The sequence below is a fragment of the Mesoplodon bidens genome, assembly GCF_964165515.1.
Source record: "Mesoplodon bidens genome assembly, chromosome: 9".
In the NCBI taxonomy this organism is placed as follows: Eukaryota; Metazoa; Chordata; class Mammalia; order Artiodactyla; family Ziphiidae; genus Mesoplodon; species Mesoplodon bidens.
This window is the reverse complement of record NC_138166.1, coordinates 87,751,776-87,777,641: the sequence shown is the minus strand read 5'-3', so window position 1 is coordinate 87,777,641 and position 25,866 is coordinate 87,751,776. Positions and strand designations below refer to the sequence as shown.

The 25,866-nt window shown below is 37.4% G+C and overlaps 1 protein-coding gene across 1 annotated transcript in view; it reads right to left on the bottom strand.

The window, feature by feature from the left end:
- EXOC4 (exocyst complex component 4) overlaps window positions 1-25,866 on the bottom strand; it is an 813,795-nt gene that overhangs the window by 437,656 nt on the left and 350,273 nt on the right. Inside the window, exon 10 of the mRNA XM_081244856.1 lies at window positions 5,666-5,762. Coding sequence (XP_081100982.1) covers window positions 5,666-5,762 — 97 coding nt within the window. The remainder of the gene's footprint in view (window positions 1-5,665; window positions 5,763-25,866) is intronic.

The following is a 25,866-nucleotide window of genomic DNA, read 5'->3' as shown; positions in this document are numbered from 1 at the left end:
AGAAGACTTGTTTGGACTCCTGTGTTCTCACTTCTGACTTGTCCTGGCTCTAAACACTTGGAATTTTTGTTTCTCAAACCCTGATGGGCTGCATTAAATCCCACCGCCTTTCTTTGATGACTTCACCTTTAAAACTCAAAGCCTGCAGATATGAGATGGTGAGTACAACAGTCAAATACATGATTTTGTTTTCATTAGCAACACATTAGTAACAGTCTTCCCTAATGTGCCTAATTGTTCCAGAATGCATGCAATAATAAATGCATACCGTAAAGAGAGAGAGGTAAAGCTTTAGACTGTTTTCTAAATACTTCAGTTAGATGCTGCAACCATTTAGATTTTTAAGGTAATAATTCTGTTTTCACCCTTTTTTTGCTATATGAAAGAACTGTATTAACAAATCTAAGGCGCAAATAATATTTTTAGGTTTTTAGAGAATAAAGAATAATAAGAAGTAAAAAAACATAGGGACAAATAAATTCTCACTCCCTTCGCTCCCCACAAAATCCCCAAATATAGCAGCCACAAAGTAATTTCAAAGTTCCTGAAATGGCTAGATTATATATTAATTGTAACTAAAAAATATTACTCTATATCAAACTGTGGTTGATACCTCAATAAAATGCACATTTTATTGGTAAAGGTTTATTTACATTTAGATCATGGTTAATAATAACCATGATGTAATTATTCAAAGATAGAAATTTTTGAAAAAAAAATCTAAATGCATATCAGACCTAGACAAAAGAAAGGAAATATGACATTAAAATTTCAACATTAATGTTAAATTAATCTTCCTTCTGTTCCCCCAATTCAAGGCCTTTAAAATAAAACCCATTTATTACAGTGAATCCATCCATTCCTCTTAAATGTTTCCAGAGAAACTAAAAAGTAACAAATATGTCAGTGGGAGCGGCGGGTAGGGGAGCAGGTATTAGTCCTACCATTTTCTAGGTCTATGTATTAGTCAAAGTATTTCAGAATCTACCTAGGTATGGCTAGAAATCTTTTTATTTCAATATGCTTTTGTTCATTTTAGACCCACAGGCAGAAAAATTGATTAGATGACCTCTTGTCATTAAAAGCTTACATTAAGGGTTTAATTGCACACAATGTCTTGTTAGACTGAGTAAAGCAAGCAAGATAAAGATTACTGTACCTCATCTTTCTAAAACTTCACTCTCTAAGAGACAAACTGCTGGTTTCTTAACTAGAAAGAGAAAATAGTAAGGAAAAGCATTAAATAAACAAGTCAAGGGGCCAGCAGAGTTAATGGGTAGTGAACCAATTGGAAGTCGGTATATTTGCCTCCAGAATCTGGTATGGTTTCTTAGTGTTGAGACTGCAGTGGTTATGAGAAAAGTACAAGAGTAAGTTTGCAAGGTTACCAGATCTGGGACCTTGTACGATGATTTTATAGGAGGACAGTATAAGTAACTGCTAAGAATATATAAAACAGCATAATGGGAATCTGCTATGTGGTCTTCTTAGCAGGATGATTCAGTTTCCAATACTGAAAACCTTTAGGCTGCAAAGAAGGACTGCCAGTTGAATAAAAATTATGAAAAGAATATTTTAAATAAATGAAGTGTAGAAAACCCATACGCAAAGTTTCAGGAAGACAGAGTACAAGATTTGCTAGACAAAGGGGAAGAGCAACAATGAAAAATGAAGGACCCACACACTTGAGGGTTTCTCCCTTCCAATAAAAAACACTTGAGTTTACCAAGAGATAGTGTAAGAAAACAATGACATACTATTTAAATAGGTGTTGGCTTGTGATAAAAGCCAACTTGTGATAAGCCCCTTCCAAACTTACTCTCTGAATATGATGTAAGTTATGAATAAAGATTATTATAATCAATTAGAGAAAGAAAAACTGGGATGGAAAAATAATGTGAGTCACTCCATACAAGTAGAAACACATTAGGAGGCAAACTGGGTAACAGGATAGGTAATTGCTCAATAATATCAAACTGGTTTCAAGAGAAGCTGTACCAATTTACACAGTGTATAAGAGATCCCATTGATCCACATCCTCTCCAGTAATTGGTGTTTTCAAGCTTCTTAATTTTTGCCACTCACACAGCTACGAAGTGAGCACCTTTAGGCAAGGGTTTGATCTTATTATTATTATTTTTTGGTTCCGCAGGACCTGGCATAGAATCAGAGTCCAACAAATAACCTGTGAGTCAAACTGAGGTAAAGGAACCTAGATTTGAACCTAGATAACTTGTTGTGGTTTCCATTTTTAATTTCAAAATTTGTGCTTTTTCTCCATCTTTCAATTCTTCTACACTATCTCTCCCACTATGTTATATTGTCTTTGAAATAATAAAATGCTAAATCACATTCACTTTGAACTAGCATGGAAAAAAAATAAATAAGCAAGGGGCATTCCGAAGGATAGAAAATGAGCTCTATACATATTTTATTTAAAGAATATCATAAAAATAAAAGTGACTATTTCTAAACAAGAGTCCACATCTAATTCAGAGAAAAGAACACATCATAAGCATTTAATAAACACTTCAAAAAAGTGTTGATTATGAATAAATGAATGACTAGGAGAAATGAGAAATGTTTTATGATAACTGTTAAAATGAAACAGTATGATAATGAACACTGATTCTTCTCATTATCAAAATGAAACTTCTAAACTTCATTTATTTGTTTGTTTGTTTATTTATTCAATTTTTTGGCTGTGCTGTGTGGTTTGCAGGATCTTAGTTCCCTGACCAGGGATTGAATCTGGGCCATGGCAGTGAAAGCCCAGAATCCTAACCACTAGGCCACCAGGGAACTCTCATAAACTTCTAATCTTTAGAAGAAACAATAAATCCAATAATCAGCCAATGCTGAAGCGTAAAAACTAAAAAAACAAAAACAAAACTAACAACACTGAAAGATTTTAGTCATTTGAAGTTCCATAATCCCATTATGAGCATTCAGCTGAGGCTCTATAATGGGTCTGAGAAGTAAGGTTAAAATCTGACCCAAAGGCTAATTTAAAGTCTCATAATGATCACCTGCTTAGGAAGGAATTAATTCACCTTGTAGACCACATAATAGTCTTGTGACTTCCTCAACTATTTGCATTATGCCACAAAACTTTCTCCAGTTCTCATCAATAATAAATTAAAATACTGAATGAAAGTAGAGACCAAACTAGTGAGTAAAACTAGTAGGAGTATTATCAAGCCTTAAAACAACTCTCTCGTGAAGCAGCATAAATATAATAGTAAAAAAGAATTGTCAAGAATACATTAAACTCTATCAGTATTTTACCAGAAATGAATTTTATTAAGTGTGAAATAAGTATGTATTTTTTCCATTCTCTTAACTTCGTGTTTAAAAAGATAAAATAAGTTTATGGGAAAAAAATCTCTTGAAAAGTGGTTACTGACAACACGCTAAAGAAACTTCTAAAGGATTTCTTCCAGAGTTAAAAACAAATGTAAACGTAAGGATTCCATTTATTGAAGACACAGCATAACTTGGCAGTAAATTATGGCGTTAAATCTAGGTTAGAAGATGCCTATAATGATTAAGCTATCTTTCCATTTTCCTAATAATTAGCAACACTAAGTAGAAATCAATTGTAATTGGAAAAGACAGTAAGTACCAAACTAATTACCGAAGTCAGCTGATATATACGATAGTTGTTAGTTAATTTAGAAATTCTAAATGTTGTAATTTACTTATTATATATTCATATATATACACATATAATGAATTATATACATAAATTCATTGATTTATATATATAAATTGATATATACATATAAATCAACTAAATTTACAGAGGAATAGTTTTAATTCTCTTAATTCCATGATTCTTAACTCACATGAATTTACTTGCTGCTAAAACTTTTTTTTTTTTTAAGGTTAGTGATGTTTCTTCAAAAATCTCTTATTTTTAATTGTGTGAAAGTCAGATATTTTTGTAGTTCAACTTATACATTTGTGTTTTCACATTTAAAATTAATTGGGTAAAATATTCCAGTATAATTTTTTAAACTGGCTACCTATATAAGAGATTTGAATTAAACTAGTTCTAATGATGTCAATTTAGTAAGTGTTGGTTAATGAGAAGGTAGGATAATTCCAGCAATAAACTGTTTCTGTTTTGGAAAAGTATATACAGTATTATCTCTGGCCAGTTCAGTAGCATTTGTTTAACTGTTATACCAAATGCCTCAAATATTACAGGAGTTACCTGAGAAAGTTAAGGTGATGATCTGAAGTACCTAACTTTTAGTGAGCCCAAGAGTTTCTGGTCCATTGTATGAATATACAGCAAAACTAAACACTGGCTCATTATAGAGAAAACATACAATTAATATTATATTGTATGTCTGTGTCCCCAAAGTACCCTTTTTTGTTGTACTCAAAAACACATAACAGGTATTTTGGGCTTCCCTGGTGGTGCAGTGATTAAGAATCCACCTGCCAGTGCAGGGGACACGGGTTCGAGCCCTGGTCAGGGAAGATCCCACATGCTGTGGAGCAACTGAGCCTGTGCACCACAACTACTGAGCCTGCGCTCTAGAGCCCACGAGCCACAACTACTGAGCTCATGAGCCTAGAGGCCATGCATCGCAACAAGAGAAGCCACCACAATGAGAAGCCTGCACACCACAACTAAGAGTAGCCCCCGCTCGCCGCAACTAGAGAAAGCCCGTGCGCAGCAACAAAGACCCAACGCAGCCATAAATAAATAAATTTTAAAAAACACACATGTAATTTACCATTTCTTAACCTTTTTCAGGTGTACAGTACAGAAGTGTGAACTATGTGCATGCACATTATTGTGTAACATCTGTAGGACTTTCTCATCTTATAAAACTGAAACTTTAGATCCACCGAATAACCACACCCCTTCCCTGCGCCCCCCGCAAAAGTACCTTTTTAAAGGTATTTAGGGCTTAGAAGGTTTTTAAATGAAGTATCACATATTCTTATTTTCTTAAATCACAGTATCACAACAAACTGAGCATTTTAATAGATTTCATTCTAATCACTAACAAGTTTTATCCTTCAATATATAAAACCACATATTTGATTGATATAATGCCTTTCAGTTTTTGTAAATCATATTTGTTCAGAGACCTGTCAGTTCTCAAAGGATATGTGAGTCATTAGTTTAAAACGAACAGATCATGGTGCTGCTATTTTTTCCTGTAAAGGGCCAGTAAGTAAATATTTTAGGCTGTGTGAGGCATATGGATTCTGCTGCAAATATTCAACTCTGCAACTAGAGCCCCCAAACTGTTATGGGCAATACGTAAATGGATGAGCCTGACTCTGGAGACAAAAATTTATTTACAAAAACAAGGGACAGGCTAGATTTCTCCTGTGGGCCATAGTTTGCCAACCCCTGAAATAGTTAAGGGGTAGTGACAAGGAACAGGACAGGGACAGGGAGTAGTTAAGAAAGAAAATCAAATAAATGTATTTATGAAGAATTACTCCTGAGACCAAGTAGCTACTTAGTAGGGTTGACATTAATTTTCTATTGACGAACTTTGATTGTGAGGTCCTATAATATGGAAAAAGTTCTTTTTATGACTTGTTTCAATGCTGACTGACCTACTGGCATTCAGTACATTAGCATAAATAATGAAAATATTGATCTTCAGTAAGTACATAGGATTTGACTTACCTTAATAATGGATGGAATATGACAGTAATATTTCTGGCTCCAGGTTTGCAGACAAATTTTGTTCCTCCACCTTCAATTAAGTTGTCATCAGGACCCCCTTTCAGAAAAAAAATAAAAGACAGATTAGCTTATCAGAACTTTTGCAAAGAAATAAGCCTATCAGATGTATGTTACACTATCACAAGGAAGATCATCTGTGAAAACAGCTGCCTTTAATATTTACAAAATTATTTTATTTTGAATGACTTGATCCAGTCTTCCTCATTAAATAAGCAATTTCACTCTGGAGTGAGAACATGGAAGCACAGTAAGAATAACTGTATATTTAAAGAAACAATGCAAGGGTACAACCCAGTTTAGGTTAAAATTTTGATCTCTAATCACCACTGTCAACCTTGTACAGCACGGCACGTGAAAACTTCAGGGGAAGGAAGAAGTGCCATTCAGACTTGTCTAGGGCTCGAAAGGTTGGAACAGAGGCCCATATGAACCTAACCAAGCATATTTCATCAAACCTAAGACCTCACTAATTGTAAGATACACTATTGTTGTAAGTAACACTAAGAAAAAAAAATCCTGCTAACTAAAGTATACAATGCTTCCTTATCATTTGGAATCTTCTTTTTCTCTTATTGAAAAGTTCTTTACAGTTTAAATACACAGAACTAGGTTAAATAATTCATAAATAAGTAACTTTAAGGATTTATTAAGGTTTTTAAGATAAAGAGGTATTTAGCCAAAATCTCTCATACACATATAATAAGGAAACATAAGAAAAGTGAGTTGGTTAAGGTATTCTTAAAACTATTTAATATTCAGAGTCCAGCTCTTCTGAATGGCTCTAGAGTTGTCACTATCTTTGTTTTCTAAACAATTTCACTAAGTGGATTTCTTGAAGGAGTACATCCAGTATTTTACTCCAAGCTGCTGATACCACTTCTGCAAGGTTTAATGTTGACATGTTCTTGATACTATTAGAAGGTTTAAAGAGAAGGTGTTCTTACAACAACCAAGATTAATACTCTTTTGTCAAATGGTCCTTAAGAGGTTCACTAATTGAAACACTGAAGGGTCATGATGTGAAGAATAACCACTCAGCTCACACGTACTGAGGCAAAAACAACTCATTATGACTATCTTCCGGTCGATAGCCATTAAGATGTCACTGATTTAAGATATATCCTAATTTCAGAGTTTAGAACGTGACAAATGTACATCCTGGGGTGTTGGGAGAAATGTTCCCCTGCCCCCCCTTCATGTTTCTATGCATTAGGATGAAGCTCAATTAAAGTAATCCCTGGCCTCTGTCCATCTTTTACCCACTCAAGGGAAGTGAACTAACTCCTTTGGTAAAATTGAGAAGAAAAAGCTGGGCATGCAGAGCTCAGCAACCCCCTTATTCCACTTTAGAAACCAGAATGCCTGTACAAAGTGAGCATTGTCTCACTAAGTTTAGCAATGAAGGTCCTACCTTGTCAGAGAAGGATAAAGTGGTCCAGTACCTTCTATAAGTGAGTAAGTAAATTTGTCTAATTTTGATGTTCAGTCAGCAAACTCATCTGGCTCTCTTAACTAGGCTACATCTTTCAGTCTAGCTTATATCAACATAAAAGTGGTATTTCATCTTCCACTTACTTACTTATATTATTTCATAACAGTGTCAGAACTCTGACAGGAAAGGTAGATGCTATTTAATAGACTTTCTCAAAACCCTAACAATCTACACTTACAATACTGCATTTAGTTTTGCTAAATTAAAGTTTCTTTTTAATTATAGTTCTCTGCATGATACCAAACATAAATCTCACCTGATATATTATCTGCCTTAATGGTCTCTGAGGTATCTTGGAAATTGACTGATAAAAAACATGTGAAGCTTTAGAAATCCATAGCCTGGATCATCGAGACTTCCCAGAGGCATCAGAGTCTAGACAAATCCCATTTGGCTCAGTCATTTCCACCCACTAATCAAAGGATGGTTTTTCTTAAGAAAAACAGAAACTGTAATGGCATGTACAGCTCTAGATTCAAAATCATGAGCTGTTTGTTCTCATTTGGAAAAAAAATCCTCTTGTATTGTTATATTTGCATTGGAGATATCAGTGTTCTGCTAAGTCAGTGATTTTGCTCAGTTAAAAGAAAAGCAAAAGGAGAGCATCAACACTACAACAGGCACGACTCCTTTAATAAAAATCTTCCTCAAAAGGAGACGCGAGAGGGAAGGGATATGGGAACAGATGTATATGTATAACTGATTCACTTTGTTATACAGCAGAAACTAATACACCATTGTGAAGTAATTATACTCCAATAAAGTTGTAAAAAAAAAAAGGTCACGTGGTATGGTTACAAACAAAAATTAAGAATAAAAATATCTTCTTTACTAACACTTCTCTTTCTAAGATCGTAAAAATCGAGTCAGAATTGAATCACCAAGGAAACGTGCGCATGTGTCGAAGAAATCAGGTTATATTCTGCACTCCAGGAACAACATAAATGACTTCCTGCAATATAAATAAATCTACACACAAAAAATAATGCACTGATCTACTCAATATGAGCATATTTTTAAAGGACAAATATGAGTTGGACTGCATGATCTCTAACGGTTTCTAAAAATTCTGAAGTTTTCTGATTTTAGATACTCAATAATTAAATACAGGCCTGATTACCCCAGCTCCAAACTGGCATCTTCATGCACACTGAACACACTGTATGCATGACCACCTCAGTGCCTTGGTCCACACTGGGCTCTATCTGGGGAGACCTCACCCCTCCTACCATTCCTTTAGGACCCAGGTCTAGACCTAAACTGTCAAGTGCCCCTCTCCCAATGTCCAAAACTCCATTAACAGTGACTTTAGAAAATAAACCATATAACCTTAACATAAGTCTTTTCTGTTACTGTCACTTGCTTTCTAGTTCTTAATTTTCCCCACTTGGAATATAACATCCCAGAAAGTACTTATAAAAATATATATATTTGGTGAATGAAGGAAGGAGAATCGATGACCTAACTCACTAGAATGTTATTAGAATTAGATGAGAAACTATATGTGCAAGTCCTTGGTGAACTGCCAAGAACCTAACAAATGTCAGCAATGCTCTCTGTATCCCTAAAGGCTTACAGCTAGTAGATGTGCTTCATCAACTTTTGTTGATGACAATCATATGGGGAACACAGATAACGAAAAATAAAGATGCAATACCAAAAATAAGGCAGGACAGCCACTAGAAATGTCAGTGGGAGGAAGATTGGGCTGTGAAAATAAAGGCATGATGACAACGCATCAAGCTAGAAACTAATAGTTTCATTTGTTCTAAATCTGTGTTAGCTACATAAAGGCTATAACCGATTCACACAGTAGGGTTAAACTAATTAAAAAGTAAAGATTGGGCAGACTTATTAAAAAAAAAAGAAAAGAAAGAAAAATTCCCCTCCCTACCTCAACCTACAACCAAAATTCCATCTACAGGAAGCTTGTATGCTTTTCCAAGCCCATTACCAAGTGCCATCAACACTGCATTTGATGTGATTTCCTCTTCACAGACTACAAGTCCAAATCTAGCTAACTAAATTACTAATAAACAGCACCAACCCAGTGAAAATAGTCTTGAAAATGAAGCTGTCAGGACCACAAGTAGAGGTCATGGCCAAAGACTGTATGGTCTGCGAGTCTCCATCCTCTGAGGTTTATTCTAGCTTTTCAATATTCTGCATGAGAAGCAAAACTCGCCCCTCCTCACACGCCTTCCGTTAATCAAGTAATCTGGGAGCTGCCGTCATGAATGTTCTCAGGGAACGTGTTGCTCAATCCTGAGATGAGCGGGGGATGGGCCGGTGCACCTCCCTCCCCTTCATTCATTATGTTCACAGTAATCCCTGCTGTCCCAGGCCAGGTAACAGGCACCAGAGAAAATGCTGGATGATGACGGATGGCTGGAAAGAAAGGGGAACTGACAGCCATATTACAAGTAGAACATATACTGTGCAGAAAGGAGGGGACAAAATGCTCCAGTCACATTGCCTGGTCCTAACAAGGAGGACAGTGGCTGACGGGCTCCCTCGGGTGATGGGCAAAAGGCACCAGGGCCACCCAGTGACTGCGGGGATGACAGCATCTTAGTGCGTGCAGGCTAGACCCTTCTTTTAGGATTTATTTACTTATAAGTCATTAGCTCCTAAACTTATATATTCCTTGATTCTTCCCAGCTAGAAATTGATGTAGTTTATAATGAACATAGTCATGTTAATAAAACACACAAAAAAACCCAAAGTCTCAGAAAGAAATGGGAAGGAATGTTCTCCCAGAGAGGATTACATACCATACAGTGGGAAGAATGAAAAAGATTTGTGTCAGACCCCGGATCTCTACTTCTTAGTAGTATAAGTATGATAAAAATATTTAAATTCTCTGAGTCTCAACTTTCCCATTTATAACACACAGATTGCAGTAAACTCTTTCAGAGACTTGTGATGATGTTTAGGTAAGATAACGTACTCCAGGGCATTCAGTACAGAATTTGACACATGGTACATCTCAAATAAATGACTGTCTACTTTTTCCCTTTAGAATTACCAAGCAGTTAAGGATCTAAATGATCACACATACACACATAAACACATACACATATATCATTGGAACATAAACTGAAAAAACAAAAGGTTCAAATTCAAAAAATGTTATCCTTGCTACTTTAGGCAACATCGTACTAGTCAATATCATTAGTGAGACCAATTAAAACACTTTTGTCTTATTTTAGGGTCAATAGAATTGCAGTGAAATTTTAAAAAACTGCCGAGAATACTTAGAGCCTGACAACAGGAAATTAGTCTTTCTCTTAATTTTTCAGTTAAAAATAATCAATATTAAATGTATAGATGTTAAAATTACGCTTGCTCTGTGCCAGGAGCTTAGATGAAAATAGTATAGAATTTGATGGCCACTTTTGTTGAACCACAGAAAGCAGTATGCCTCATCTGACATTTTTAATGTGTTCTGGATGTAAAGTTGGCCTTTCCACATAAAAAAGAACCACAGTGAAGGTGAACTTTTTTTTTTAACATCTTTATTGAAGTATAATTGCTTTACAGTGTTGTGTTAGTTTCTACTGTATAACAAAGCAAATCAGCTATACATATACATATATCCCCATATCCCCTCCCTCTTGCGTTTCACTCCCACCCTCCCTATCCCACGCCTCTAAGTGGTCACAAAGCACCGAGCTGATCTCCCTGTGCTATGTGGCTGCTTCCCACTAGCTATCTATTTTACATTTGGTAGTGTATATATGTTCATGCCACTCTCTCACTTCGTCCCAGCTTACCCATCCCCCTTCCCTGCGTCCTCAAGTCCATTCTCTACATCTGTGTCTTTATTCCTGTCCTGCCCCTAGGGTCTTTAGAACTTTTTTTTTTTTTTTTAGGTTCCATGTATATTTGTTAGCATACGGTATTTGTTTTTCTCTTTCTGACTTACTTCGCTAGGTATGACAGTCTTTAGGTCCATCCACCTCACTACAAATAACTCAATTTCATTTCTTTCTTTTTTTTTTTAAAGAATCTATTTAGTTGTAGAGAGCGGGGGTTACTCTGTTGCGGTGTGCAGGCTTCTCATTGCAGTGGCTTCTCTTGTTGTGGAGCATGGGCTCTAGGTGCACGGGCTTCAGTAGTTGTGGCTCACAGGCTCTAGAGTGCAGGCTCAGTAGTTGCGGCACATGGGCTTAGCTGTTCCACGGCATGCGGGATCTTCCCGGACCAGGGCTTGAACCCGTGTCCCCTGCACTGGCAGGCAGATTCTTAACCACTGTGCCACCAGGGAAGTCCAATTTCGTTTCTTTTTATGGCTGAGTAATATTCCATTGTATATATGTGCCACATCTTCTTTATCCATTCATCTGTCGATGGACACTTAGGTTGCTTCCATGTCCTGGCTATTGTAAATAGCGCTGCAATGAACACTGCAGTACATGACTCTGAATTATGGTTTTCCACATAAAAATTAACCACAGTGAAGGTGAACTTTTTTTTTGACTAAAGGATAAATAATTTACAATGTTGTGTTAGTTTGAAGTGTACAACAAAGTGATTCAGTTATATATATATATATATATTCTTTTTCAGATTCTTTTCTATTATAGGTTATTACAAGCTGAGTATAGTCCCTTGTGCTATACAGTAGGTCCTTGCTGTTTACCTATTTTATACATAGTAATGTGTATCTGTTAATCCCAAACTCCTAATTTATCCCCTTGCCCCTCGCCCCCGCTATCCCCTTTGGTAACCATAAGTTTGTTTTCTCTGTTGGTGAGTCTATTTCTGTTTTGTAAATTTCATTTGCATAATTTTTTTAGATTCTACATATAAGTGATATCATATAATATTTGTCTTTGTCTGACTTACTTCACTTTGTATGATAATCTCTAGGTCCATCCATGTTGCTGCAAATGGCATTATTTTATTCGTTTTTACAGCTGGAAGGTGAACTTTTCTATAGCAAATATTCTGCTTCACAAATACTTTCTAAGGATTATGAAAATGCATACAGGACTTCCTTGGTGGCACAGTGGTTAAGAATCTGCCTGCCAATGCAGGGGATGCCTGGTTCGAGCCCTGGTCCGGGAGGATCCCACATGCCACTGAGCAACTAAGCCCATGCGCCACAACTACTGAAGCCCTCGCACCTAGAGCCTGTGCTCCACAACAAGAGAAGCCACCGCAATGAGAAGCCTGCACACTGCAATGAAGAGTAGCCCCCGCTCGCCGCACCTAGAGAAAGCCCACACACAGCAACAAAGACCCAACGCAGCCATAAATAAATAAATGTAGAAAAAGAAAATGCATACAGGACAATAAATATGGAATTCCTGATTGCATCAATAAAGAGGGTCTTTAATTCGCTCTAGGAGCCAGCTGAATGGCCTGAGTTCCCTAAATTCACAGCTGTCACCTTGCCAGAGGCATTCATTTAGATTAAGTTCTTTAGCAAATGCCTATCCTTAAAGCACAAATTATCATTATGACTTAATGCTGTTGCTGCTGCTACCAGCAGCACCAAACTTGTAACAAGGGTCTGTACATGAGCTTGGTGCTTGGTGCTAGATTAAGAAGAAAACAGGACTTCCCTGGTGGCTCAGTGGTTAAGAATCCTCCTGCCAATGCAGGGGACACCGGTTTGATCCCTGGTCCAGGAAGATCCCGCATGCCATGGAGCAACTAAGCCCATGCACCACAACTACTGAGCCTGCGCTCTAGAGCCTGTGAGCCACAACTACTGAGCCCGTGTGCCACAACTACTGAAGCCTGCGCCACCTAGAGCCTGTGCTCTGTAACAAGAGAAGCCACCACACGAGCAGCCCGTGCACCGCAACGAAGAGTAGACCCCGCTTGCTGCAACTAGAGAAAGCCTGTGTGCAGCAACAAAGACCCAACACAACTAAAAATAAATAAATTAAAATAAGTAAATTAAAAAAAAAAAAAGAAGAAGAAGAAAACAAAGACAAAATACTTATTCTTACCCTCAAATGACTTACTATTACAGACAAGTCAAGCAAATCAGGATTGGTGATGATATTCTACTGCTATTGGATCTGGGAAGAAAATCCAGGCAACAAGCCCCTTTGAGGAAAGGATCATCTTTTGGACTCAACTCTTACCTAGTGTATAATTATTATCAACAATACTTTTCACATACTGTTGTTCATAGATGTAACTCTTGTGCCTAGAATAATTTCTGGCACATCATAAGCACTTGGCAAATGTTCATTAAATAAATATATGAATAAGCATGGATAGCACAGGGAACTATATTCAGTATATTATAATAACCTATAATGGAAAATAATCTGAATACATATGTATATAACTGAATCACTTTGCTATATGCCTGCAACTAACACAATATTGTAAATCAACTATACTTCTTTAAAAAATACATGAAGCTGGGACGAAGTGAGAGAGTGGCATGGACTTATATATACTACCAAATGTAAAATAGATAGCTAGTGGGAAGCAGCCACATAGCACAGGGAGATCAGCTCGGTGCTCTGTGACCACCTAGAGGGGTGGGATAGGGAGGGTGGTAGGGAGATGCAAGAGGGAAGAGATACGGGGATATATGTATATGTACAGCTGATTCACTTTGTTATAAAGCAGAAACTAACACACCATTGTAAAGCAATTGTACTCCAATAAAGATGTTTAAAAATTAAAAAAATTTAAAAATACATGAATAAGCAAATGAACAAACAGAAAATGATAAAGAATATCTCTTTTAGACCAATTGAATTCTAAGTACAAACCACACAGGACCAAGCAGTTGTATTTTGCATAGAGTTTGCTCACTGAGGAATCCATGTTTCAATAAAGTGCTGAAAAAGTATATTGATTAAGATGTTATTTGTAGCAGACAATCTTCCAAATAGAAACAAATTAGTTATTCCCACTATAAGTAAATAGCTTGCCTATATTTCAATGCTCAATTATATTTTATTCCTGGATAGCCTAATGTTGTATAATTAAGACAAGTATAAAGTATTACACAGGGAGTAAGAAGAAGGTTAAGAGGGGGGAAGGGGACTGATATTTATTAAACATTGACTAGGAAACTGGTGTTTGTATTCACTTAATCCTAATAATATCCCTGTAATATTATTACCTAACACAGATGAGGAAATGGAGACTTGTGAGGGGCTTAGGGGGATGTGTCTTGCTCAAGGTCCCACACACGGTAGGTTCAGCATTCAAACAATTTTTTCCCAACTGTATATACTACAATGTGCTTAATATCATTTTATGGTCCCAAGAAATTCATAGGGTGAATCAAATGATGTAGATGATGGGTGACAGAGGAAATTTCTAAAATAGGGAGCAGTTAAGCCCTGATTTTACAGTGGTTTGACACGTAAAATGCACTTTCCATGTAATCAACACTAAATACCATGGTTGGTTATCCAAGTCAAGGCACACAAAGCCTCTTTGACCAAAAATGTAGGTGAAGCTTAAGAAAAACAACATTCTATGGATAAAACCCTCATGTAGACAATGTTTCTGGAGGAAACACATTTAATGGTCCGAGGCCAAAAATAACACTTTCTAATACAGTCCCAGCAGCAAGAAGCAGAACTCTACTTTTCCCCCTTTCTCCAGACTTGCCAGTAGAGGATATAAGGGGCCCTCTACTGGTGAGGACTCCTTGGAGGTCCAGGAACATGAAGGTAGAAGAACAAGGGTTGGGACCTTCAGGGAGGGAACTCAGATAATCTGCCTGTATTAATACCTAAAACACTGGTATAAGCTGATTTTTTTTCTGTTTCTCCTTTTAAGTAAAAAATTCGAATAGCCCTTCTTTGCTTCTTCTTTTACTGTTACTACAGGTCGGTTCTACATGTCTATTCTTTTGAGGCCCATACAGTGTTTTATGTTTTTTTTACTTTAGTAACAAAGGAAAAAGGGAAGATGAGGAAGAATGACTGGAAGTTTGGGATTGTCATGCACACACTGCTATATTTAAAATAGATAACCAATAAGGAGAGCACAGGGAGCTCTGCTCAGTAGTCTGTAATAACCTAAATGGGAATGGAATTTGAAAAAGAATAGATACATGTATATGTATAACTGAATCACTTTCCTGTACACTGGAAACTAACACAACATTGTCAATCAACTACACTCCACTATAAAATAAAAATTTTTTAAATAGACAAAATACAGTGATACTATCATGACAAAAAAATGTTTTGAAAAGTCTCAAAGGTCTCACAATAAAATAAGCACTTCTAGTGTGTAAATTTAGTTAATTTTTTTCTTTTAACATAAAACCTTGTCTGTATTTCTTTTTCTTTTCAGCTTTATTGAGGTATAATTAACAAAACTGTAAGATATTTTAAGTTTACATTGTGATAGTTTGATACACATACCCACTGTGAAAGGATTCCTCCCCATCCAAAGTAACACAGCCATAGCTTCATATTTTTTGTAAGAACATTTAAGTTTCATTCTCTTAGCAAATTGCAATTATACTATACCCTTGTCTCTAATAATGTTGTCCTCAGTAATTCTTGAAAATACTGAAGCATGAATTTTGGGCTAATAACTTAATATGAACCCATAACTTAATATGAACATGGCAAACCCTGTGAGAAAAGCAAATGATGCCAGTGGGTTCTTTTGGTACTCAAAAATTATAATACAATAGGGATGACATGCATCACTCAAGATACCATTATTCCCTGTCATGAGCATTGTCAGTCATTGCCAACTGAACCAGAATCCATGGGTGTTCTAAGCAGCCACAACAGTTGTTAGGAGTTGAAACTTACCAACCCTTTGAACAAGAAAAACCATGTCTCTTGCTCAACATTCTACCCTCATCAAATCCAAAACTAAACCAAAACAATCAAATAAACAAAATGCTCTCCTGGACACTGTCACAGTACTTTTATTATACAATATGGGTCTCTTAGGGGTGGTGTGAAAAAGCAAAGAATTAGGGGTTCCTGATGAGTAAATTCATGCTCAATTTCCTTACTGGGGTGGAGGCTTAAGGTGAGTGGGGCTGAAATGAGCTAATCTTTGAAAGGAATGGGAGAAAAAAAATATTGATGAAGGAGTCCTTGATAATCCTATACTGATGAGGGCCCAGGTGAGAAGAAATAACTGGAATTTACAGCAACAGCATATAATATGGAACATTCTAGAGCAGAAATAAGTGTGGAGAAGAGAGACTCTGAGAGCCAGAGTTAAGGATTTACCAGCTGGATGTGTGAGAAGGCAACGGGGAAAAAAAGAGTTGAAGGTTCTGGTAAGAAAAACAATTCAGGTGATGAACCACAGATGGGTCAAGGCTTGATAAGAAAAGAAAGGAAGTTTGAAAGAAACTTGAATAAAGTATATGGTAGAAGCTGACACTTGAGGGTCTCTATAAGGTCAAAGAACATTCGAGGCTGGAGTGAGAGGGAGAGATTTGAAAGGAACAGGAGGCCACAGAGAGGGACATACTGAGAATTGTTTCTGTCCTCACTTTCCCTGTGGTCACAATCACAGGAAGCCCTCCCCTGAATTAGAAATGGGGTGGTGAATGTGGGGGGCAGTTAAGTTTGATGTTTGGTAGTTAAAGAATTAGGCGGCAGCAAAGTTTGGGAGTGGGGGTAAGACTCAGTACTGAAAGAAAGAAAGGAAATCCCACGGATCTGAGCCCAGAGGGAAAAGGGAAGTTCCTTTTCGTTCTCCCTAGAGTCACTCATAGGTATAAGGTATAATGTAGGGAAAGACCACCTAAATTAGGGACTGCCCAGCGATGGATCATTGTGAGAAGGACAAACCACATGTGTCTTGAAGCATAAAAAATAGTAGAGTATGTGCATGTGCAGTATCTTATTTTTTGGAAATTTCAATGTGAGCAGGCTGCTAGGAAGCAAATAACTCATCTGAGTTATGTTTCAAGTAAGGCAATCTCTCCTACATTTTTGGTTGAAGACCCTGAATAATTCTTATAAAGAAATAAAAATCGTATCTTGTAGTTCAAGAACTGAACACATTCTAGATCCTAAGTAACAAGTGAAATTTATAACAATCTATTATTTTGGGGGTGATCTCTTGGTTTAAAGAAGAGAAGGAGAAAAAAAAAAACAGTTCCTTAATTATCTTCCTAACAAATGAGAAGAGGTTTTGGAGGATAGGATGACAAGAAACAAAGAGAAATGAAGCAACAATTTTTAAGGTTAATAATAGCTCATCCTGAGCCATCTGTAAAATGTTCACCTGGAGCTCTTATGAGCATAAGTCAAAAAAAGTTCCATTAGTAACAATACTGACAGTTTCTGTAATGGAGTCTGAGATGGCATGTTCTGTGAAGAGCATAGCGTGAAGTATGACCAATTGCCAAAGGACCCAAAGTCATTGCATGCAGATTTTTAAATCGTTGATCAATAAGGCACCAGGGAACTTTGACCACTGTTGAGGAGCATTCCTACCTTAGGGACATTATCCTCCAACTCACTTTATTTTAAGGCTATGTCAGGAGACTGCATTGATCCTTTTTTCTCTTTCCACTCTTTAACAGATGCCCTAGTTTTAATTATCTTCAATCTATTAAATTTATTTTAGTGGCTAGTTGGGTATATCTAGCTCAGAGATTCTCATATATGTAAGCTGGAGCCTGCAACCTTACTTATCGTGTGCCTGGTTTCCTAGCATAATGTTTTCAAAGTTCATTCATGTTGTAGCATTTATCAGTATAGTACTTCATTTCTTTTTATGGCTGAATAAAATTCCAGTGTATCTATACACCACACTTATCTATTTACCAGGTGATAAAACATTTGGGTAGTTCCACTTTTTGGCTATTATGAACAATGCTACTATGAACACCCATGTATAAGTTTTGTGTGGACATATGTTTCCTCTTCCATATATACCTAGAATTTGCACTGCTGGGTCATATGCTACATCTATGTTTAACATTTTGAGGAACTAGCAGACTGTTTTCCAAAAAGTCTATGTCTTAATGCTCATTACTGTTTCATTTTTAAATAACTATTTAAAATAAAATCTGAACGTGGGGGGGATGGGGTGCTGCAATGGTCAGCACAGAGGAAATATAAATATCTTGTTCTCCAGAAGAACCCTCTCCCACCAGCCCTAGACCCCCACCTCCTGACTCCTGTAGGGGTGGCCCTATCTGTTTCCATCATTAAGGAAGCATTACCAGGTGTCACAGGTGGTGGCTAGGGCAGAAGAAGCATTTGGGCATTGGTACAGCTGGGTAACTATCTGTACTATCTGTACTGTTTCAACTAAGTGTCTGTGCTGGTTCATCACCCACGATTAAAACAGACAATAAGGTTTCTCTCCTCACTCAGTTTTCAGGTTGCAGAAGATTCTACTGTTCACTCAGTCGTCCTTGTTAAAATAAAGCAAGTGATATGAAGGTCGATAGAATGCAGTGAAGTTCTCTAATCAGATGAGCCCATCTCAGTGCTGACCTAACACGTATGTTTGACCAGTCAGGAGCCTTCTGATGATGTCTTGTCAGCTGAGTGGTAGATTTATGGGGCGATTAAGCATCAAGCTGAAAACACACTGAGACCATCAATCTTATTTTGCCTGTGAAATGGCCTACGGTGGAGTCCAGGCCACTGGAAATGCTTAGCGCAGAAATAGTTCATTTGGAAGAAATGCTATTGTTAAATGCTGTCATTGTCTTCATACTCAGAGATATGCTTAAATCTAAGTACTCCCAAAGTTTGAAAGGAATTATTTTGAAGGGCTTGATGTAACAGGTACAAAGAATAATAACCCCAAATGACTTTGAGAAGTAAGAGAGACAAAGGTCTCTTCAAATACAAATTAAGAGTCAAAATACAAGTGGCACAACATGGTAGCATTTAGCTCACTGACAAGGATAATCAGTGCTGGCATCCAAACAGAAACAACATTATTTCATGGCTCATTGGAAGCATCTGGATTACTGAAGCACAGGTGGCTTCAAATAACTTTACCAATCACTGTTTAGGTTTAATCAGCAATAGTCAACCTTCCAGGCACTCTAGGCAACAATTCTTGCAATATTCTCACTGAATCAAAACTGGTCTTCCAAGTCAGCTAAACGTGAGCAGTGACATGATCAACACTCAGAATTAGAGCTGGCACAGTCATTTTTTTTGTCTGTTGCTGTATAAATAGAGTACAATATAGGACTGTGCACACCCAACGTTCAGCCAATAATTGATAAAAAACAATCAGTGTTTTACAACCTATTTAGACTCTCCATTCCTTGCAGGTCTCAATGTCCAATATACTTTTTTACCATAATGGAATATGAGATTGATTAAAAAATGAAATACAGTCCTCTCGTTCACCTACAACTGAAATAATGACAATTATTTTTTAAAATGAGCCTGTTATGTTTGAAATCTTGACCTCTGTCCTTCATTAAATGCAGTAAGTTCAACGTCAGCCACCCACCAAAAAGTCGTGAATTTGTAGTGAATTTTTACAATCATATTTGCTCCACATTTTTCTGGCAAACATATCTTGAACTTATTCTCAAATTTAAAATTTTCCATTTGATCAGCTGTGATTGTTGAAAAGCACATACCCTAAGTGTTAATATTTTACATACTACTTGATCCCAAAATTTCTAGTAATTTCCTCCTAGGCTCAATAGAAAATAATATCATGGGTGAACTTAAGATTTGACAAACAAGGATGTTTATCACAGAACACTATATTAAACTTAAAAAAAATCACTTAAAATGCAAAACAATAATTGATTACACAGATACACACAAATATGCATATGTATAATTGACACAAACATTTACAGATATAGATATCTATTACTGGAATATGTATGATTCAGCTATTAAAAATATACAGATACTGCAATAAGGCAAGAAAAAGATCTAAAAAGCAGGAGCCCATTATGGCAAAAAGTTATTAATTAAAATAATATTGTGAGATAAGCCTGTATTATGTGTCTCATAATTGCAATACTGGAAGTCTTTGCTGATCTGATTCTTTTTGGCTCTCACCTCTGCTGAATCTTGTTCCTGGATCTTTTTTTCCTGTATATGTTGTGTATTGTGTGTGTGTGTATGTTTCATAAGATCATTCCCTTAGAAATTTACCCTGAGCAATTCTTTGAGGCCTGGTTAGAAGGTATGTTCCACTAGAAAATATTAGTGATAGCTTCTACTAGTTTACCCAAGGGAACTACCAACCTGGAACCCATTTTATTTTATTTTATTTAACATCTTTATTGGAGTATAATTGCCTTACAATGGTGTGTGGAACCCATTTTAAACTAACTTCTCACTTTGAAATTTTCTCACGTCACCCAGAGGATGTATATTTTAGCAACAAAACTGGGTTTCTCTAGCAATTTTTCCTCCCTTCAGCCTATGCCAATGTAACCAACTTTCTTTTGGTCCTTTATAGGAGGTGGAGAGATTATGGAAAAGAGATGGTATTTCTAGATGATCCATATCCTCTAGGTGGAGTTTAGGGGTATGTTCTACTAGATTCCCTGACTTGGGTAGGTTCTGGGTTTTGTTTCTCTTCTGTGCCTTGCAAGTTCACTTGGGTTTGGCAAATACCCTCAGAGTGAAAACTAACCTTGATAGTACTTTCTCTAGTATCTCTCTGCAGTCCTTTTATTTTTTTTGCTTCAATTATCCTAACTTTCTTGCCAGCTCATCAAAGCAACTTAACACCTTCTAAGTGTTTTATCCAACATTTAAAATTTTTTCATGGGAAGTTCAGGGAAGGTACCAGTCATACTGCTAGAAAGAGAAGTCTCCACACAATCTACTCTTTTTTTTTTTTTTTTTTAAACCCAGACAGAAGCCCCTGACAGTATTTTTTTTTTTTTTTAGATGCTGGGGGTAGGAGTTTATTAATTTATTTTTATTTATTTTTGCTGTGTTGGGTCTTCGTTTCTGTGCGAGGGCTTTCTCTAGTTGTGGCAAGTGGGGGTCACTCTTCATCGCGGTGTGCGGGCCTCTCACTATCGCGGCCTTTCTTGTTGCGGAGCACAGGCTCCAGACGCGCAGGCTCAGTAGTTGTGGCTCACGGGCCTAGTTGCTCCGCGGCATGTGGGATCCTCCCAGCCCAGGGCTCAAACCCGTGTCCCCTGCATTAGCAGGCAGATTCTCAACCACTGCGCCACCAGGGAAGCCCCCACAATCTACTCTTTAAAGAACAGTCTACAAATAACTTCCCCTCTGAATTCAGTTACTCCAGGGAAAACACCTTTGGAGTCTATTCAGATATCCCTAGCTCCTGGCTGTTTGTTTTTAATCAATTTTCACAGTTATCCTAAGATAAAAATTACAAGTAATACAAGAAAAACAAAAACAGAATAAAAACAATAAATATAGCTCCGGCCTTAAATGTTATCAATTAACTTTATATAGTGAAATATAATGACATATAATAAAATGCAATTTGATATAGTAAATTATAAGACCAGACAAGGAGAATGAAGTTCTCTTCCCAACTTTGATATCAAGTAATTATGTGGCAGTAAGTTTCTTAACCTCTCTGAGCCTTCTGTTTCTCATCAATAAAATAAGGAGAATGAACCACATAGTTTCTTCTTGAAAAAACCCTTCCATCTATGAATTTTTATTTTCTAGATTATAAAATTTCCTTTACATCATATTCTGCACATTGGTTTTATTTACATTTTATGATACTGTATAACATACATACCTTTATCAAGTAGAAATTTATGCCAATTATTGTAATCACTGAGGTATCATATGCAATAATTCTAAATGAAAATGAACTGTATTTTTGCTTTGGGAAATTAGTTACGCTTCAGGAAAAAATAATTAGTATCATTTTGGGCTGACATTTTTATACCATCTAATTATGACTATCTTATGCTCTTTTTCTTTTATAGGAAGCATCTTAGATTCTGCCTTGATTACCACAAGAATTCCCCAATGCAGAGAAATAAAATGGGCAAAACTCATGGCATGTCTGTGCAATTTTAACCTAAAACCTTTCTCAACTTTTCACCCCAAAGCAGATATCAGAACTTTAATCACTATAATCAATGGTTTTCAAAAAAGCAATTCTGAGGGAAATATATTTAATAGGAAAACGCTTTTAAATGAATTCAAGCTATAACAGGAATTACAGCATTTTGTGCCTAGGAGTGAGCTCATGGTGATATAAACCTAACTAAAAGACATAGTTCATGACACCATGTTATGACTGGGCTATAAAAAAGAATACACCAAAAGTTAGAGACAAAGGTATTATAAAATACACCAAAAGAATAAAAAACTAGCATTCCAAAAAGAAACAACTATTGCTGTTGAGTTTGTAAACCAATTTAGAGAAACATAATAAAACCCAGGGAAGATATGTGAAGTTGCAGTTGTTTGGCAGAGAAAATATGACATTGTTCCTCTGCAAAGTAGCATGATATTAATAATACGAGAAAACAAATTGGCAAAGATAACATGGAATATAGAACTCCTAATATTGGTATTCAATAAATACTCCATTTGGCTGATCAAAAATAGTGACTCAATCACATAACAAAGGACCTACTTATCAACATTTTCTAAATACATCATATAAAATTGCTACAACCTCTTCTTGGAAAAGTTTTCTTTTGTTCTTTAAAGACTGGTGAATCTGCTTTTTAAATGTTTTTCCAAAGTCTAAAGTATAGACAAGGCTTTTATTAAAATAAAATGCACAGAAGAATGACTTGTCCCTCAGGAGGGAGCAGAGAGGCAGAGGTAGGTTACTAACAAAAAAGCTCTGAAGATGTGAGACAAAGCGACTTAGGTCTAGAAATGGATGGTCCATGGACACAGCTTCAGTGTAAACATTTTTTTATCTCAACAGTCAAGCACCAGTCCAGCAATAGAGAACTCAAGAGAGACTAGAACAAAACAAATGGGAGGTGGATTAAATTCAAATCCATTCAACAAGTATTTATTAAGTACCAAGCATGTACAGGTACCAGGTGAGGTCTTGGCGATAGTAAGAGTATCATCAACCTGTGGCTGCTCATGTCGAAAACCCTGGAGTCATCCTGTCTCTTCTATTTTCTTCATGCCTCTCGTCCAATCAATCCATCAGCCAATCCTGGCCTTCAAAACAGTGAGTTCCAGCACTTCTCACCTCCCTCACTGCTACTACTTTAGACTAAGCCACCACCATCTCCCTCCAGATTACTGGTCTCCTAACTGGTCTCCTTGCCTCCATCCTTGCCCCCTTTCAGGAGATTCTCAACATTCAAGCCAGGATGATCCTGTTAAAATACAAGGTCAGTCCAGTTACTCCTCCCTTTAGAATGCTTCCTATCTCATTTGAAGTAAAAGCCCAATTCATTACAATGACGCAGAAGACTCTCTACTATCTGCTCCTGCACTTTTCTGAGTTCGTCTCCTACTATTCCTTCCATGTCCCAGTCTGCTCCAGTCATACGGCCCGTCTTACTGTCTGTGAACACACCACGAATGCATCTTCCTCAGGGCCTCTGTCCATCCTGTTCCTTCCACCGGGCAACACTCTTCCCGGATCTACATAGCTCACTCCCTTAGCTCCGTCAGGCCTTTATTCAACTACTTCCTTCTGACGAAGCCCTTCCCCAGTATGCAAAACGAAAGTAAAATAAAATATGAATTAATTTAAGTAATAAATTTAGTCAGTAGAAGGCACATATTTCTATATACCAGTAACTATAAGCCTATAAAAAACTAAGTTGCTGAAATCTGGCCATGGTGATATAAATCTGAGGACGATACTACACAAGGAATGCCTACTAAAATGACACACTCACACAAGCACACAACTGAAGCATACATATAAAAAATTGAAACCACATATATATAAATGTCTGAGCCAGCTTTCTCCTAACTTTCTAGCCTCAGTATTTTCCCATGTCATTAAACATTCTTCAAGAACATGATTATTAAAGACTGCATAACATTGTAGGGATGCACCAAACATTCACCCTTCAACAATTAGTAGACAGCCTGCTGCATGCCAGGCACTGTGGTAGGTGCTGTGAAAAAGAGTGATCAAAAAAGATATAGCCCATGCCCTTATGGATTTAACCACGGGGTTATCAGATAGGCATTAAGCTACCACACAAATAAATATGTAATTACCAATTGTCTTCTATGTTATGAGATCGGAACAGAGTGGCGGGAGAGACCATGATACCTGTAATAATATGTCAATAATCTCTATAATATCTATTAGGGGCTAATTTACTTCAAGGTCAGATGCAGTGACATTTACATAAAGCCTGAAAGATGAGTAGAAGCTGGTCTGTAAATTACGAGCAGAGGAAGGAGTGTTCTAATCAGAAGGAAGAGCACATGCGAAGGCCCTGAGGCAAGAGCTCAGCACATTCAAGGCACTGAGAGCACTGAGCCCAGTGTCAGAAGGCTAGTGAGGAATAAGAGTAACACGGAGGGAGAAGGAGGCAAAGTCAGATCACACAGGGCCTGATAGGTCATGGTAAGGAAGAGAGAGTTTTTTTAAATTCTAAGCATAATGTGAAGCTGTTAAAGATTTGGAGCAAGAGAGTGATGTGATTTAATGCAAATATAAGAAGATCATGGTTTTTAAAACCCAGATGAATCTCTAACACAACCCTCTCCTTAATTTTTATCCTGCCATAGTCTTGCTTCAAATGGCCTCTTATATCTTCTCCAAAGCAAATTGAAGTCTCCTTCAGTTCTCTCTGCCAAGCAGCACACAGAGTCTACAGCTCCTGGGACCACCATCAACCAAGCTAAGGGCGACAAAACCTCTGGCCACGCGCCCACAGCCTACTGCACCTCTCATTCCTACGCCATTCACCAATCTCCTTGGACAGTAACTATCTATTACCCGCCTGCTCTCCTCCTAATATTCTGAATTCCCTTGCTCCTGGTTCAGATCCTACTTTTCTCCAATCTCCAAAACTCCTCACTACTACCCCTGGTCTTCTCCCATGAACACCATTTCTTCACGGGTCTCTGAAGTTTTGGTTATTTCCTCTCTCTCACAGGCAGGAGAACTGGTGCTGTAGACTGTGAGGTCCCCCAAATCAGCTTCCAGACCACTGCATCTCCAGCACTTGAATAATAACTTCTTAAAACTTCTGACACTTCTGGGACTTCCCTGGTGGCGCTGTGGTTGGGAATCCGCCTGCCAGTGCAGGGGACACGGGTTCGATCCCTCATCCAGGAAGATCCCACATGCCGCGGAACAGCTAAGCTTGTGAGCCACAGCTGCTGATTCTGCGCTCTAGAGCCCGCGAGCCACAACTAGGGAGCCCACGAGCCACAACTACTGAAGCCTGCGATCTAGAGCCCGTGCTCCGCAACAAGAGAAGCCACCACAATGAGAAGCCCACGCACCACGACGAAGAGTGGCCCCCGCTCATTGCAACCAGAGGAAGCCCACGTGCAGCAATGAAGACCCAACACAGCCAAAAAAGAAAAAATTTAAAAAAAAATTCTGACACTTCGGGGCTCATCCCACTGTGCTGGGTCACCCTACCCTATCCTCTTCCACTACTATTTAAGAATTTTCGCTCATGATTCATGATCTGCTTCTTACCTGAAGTTCTTCCAATATACAGGGTGATGATCTCAACATTCACGTTCACAGCCCATCAAAAACAGGGGCCACTGAGAACTGTGACATTCTCATCTCCAATGACCTCCTTCATTCT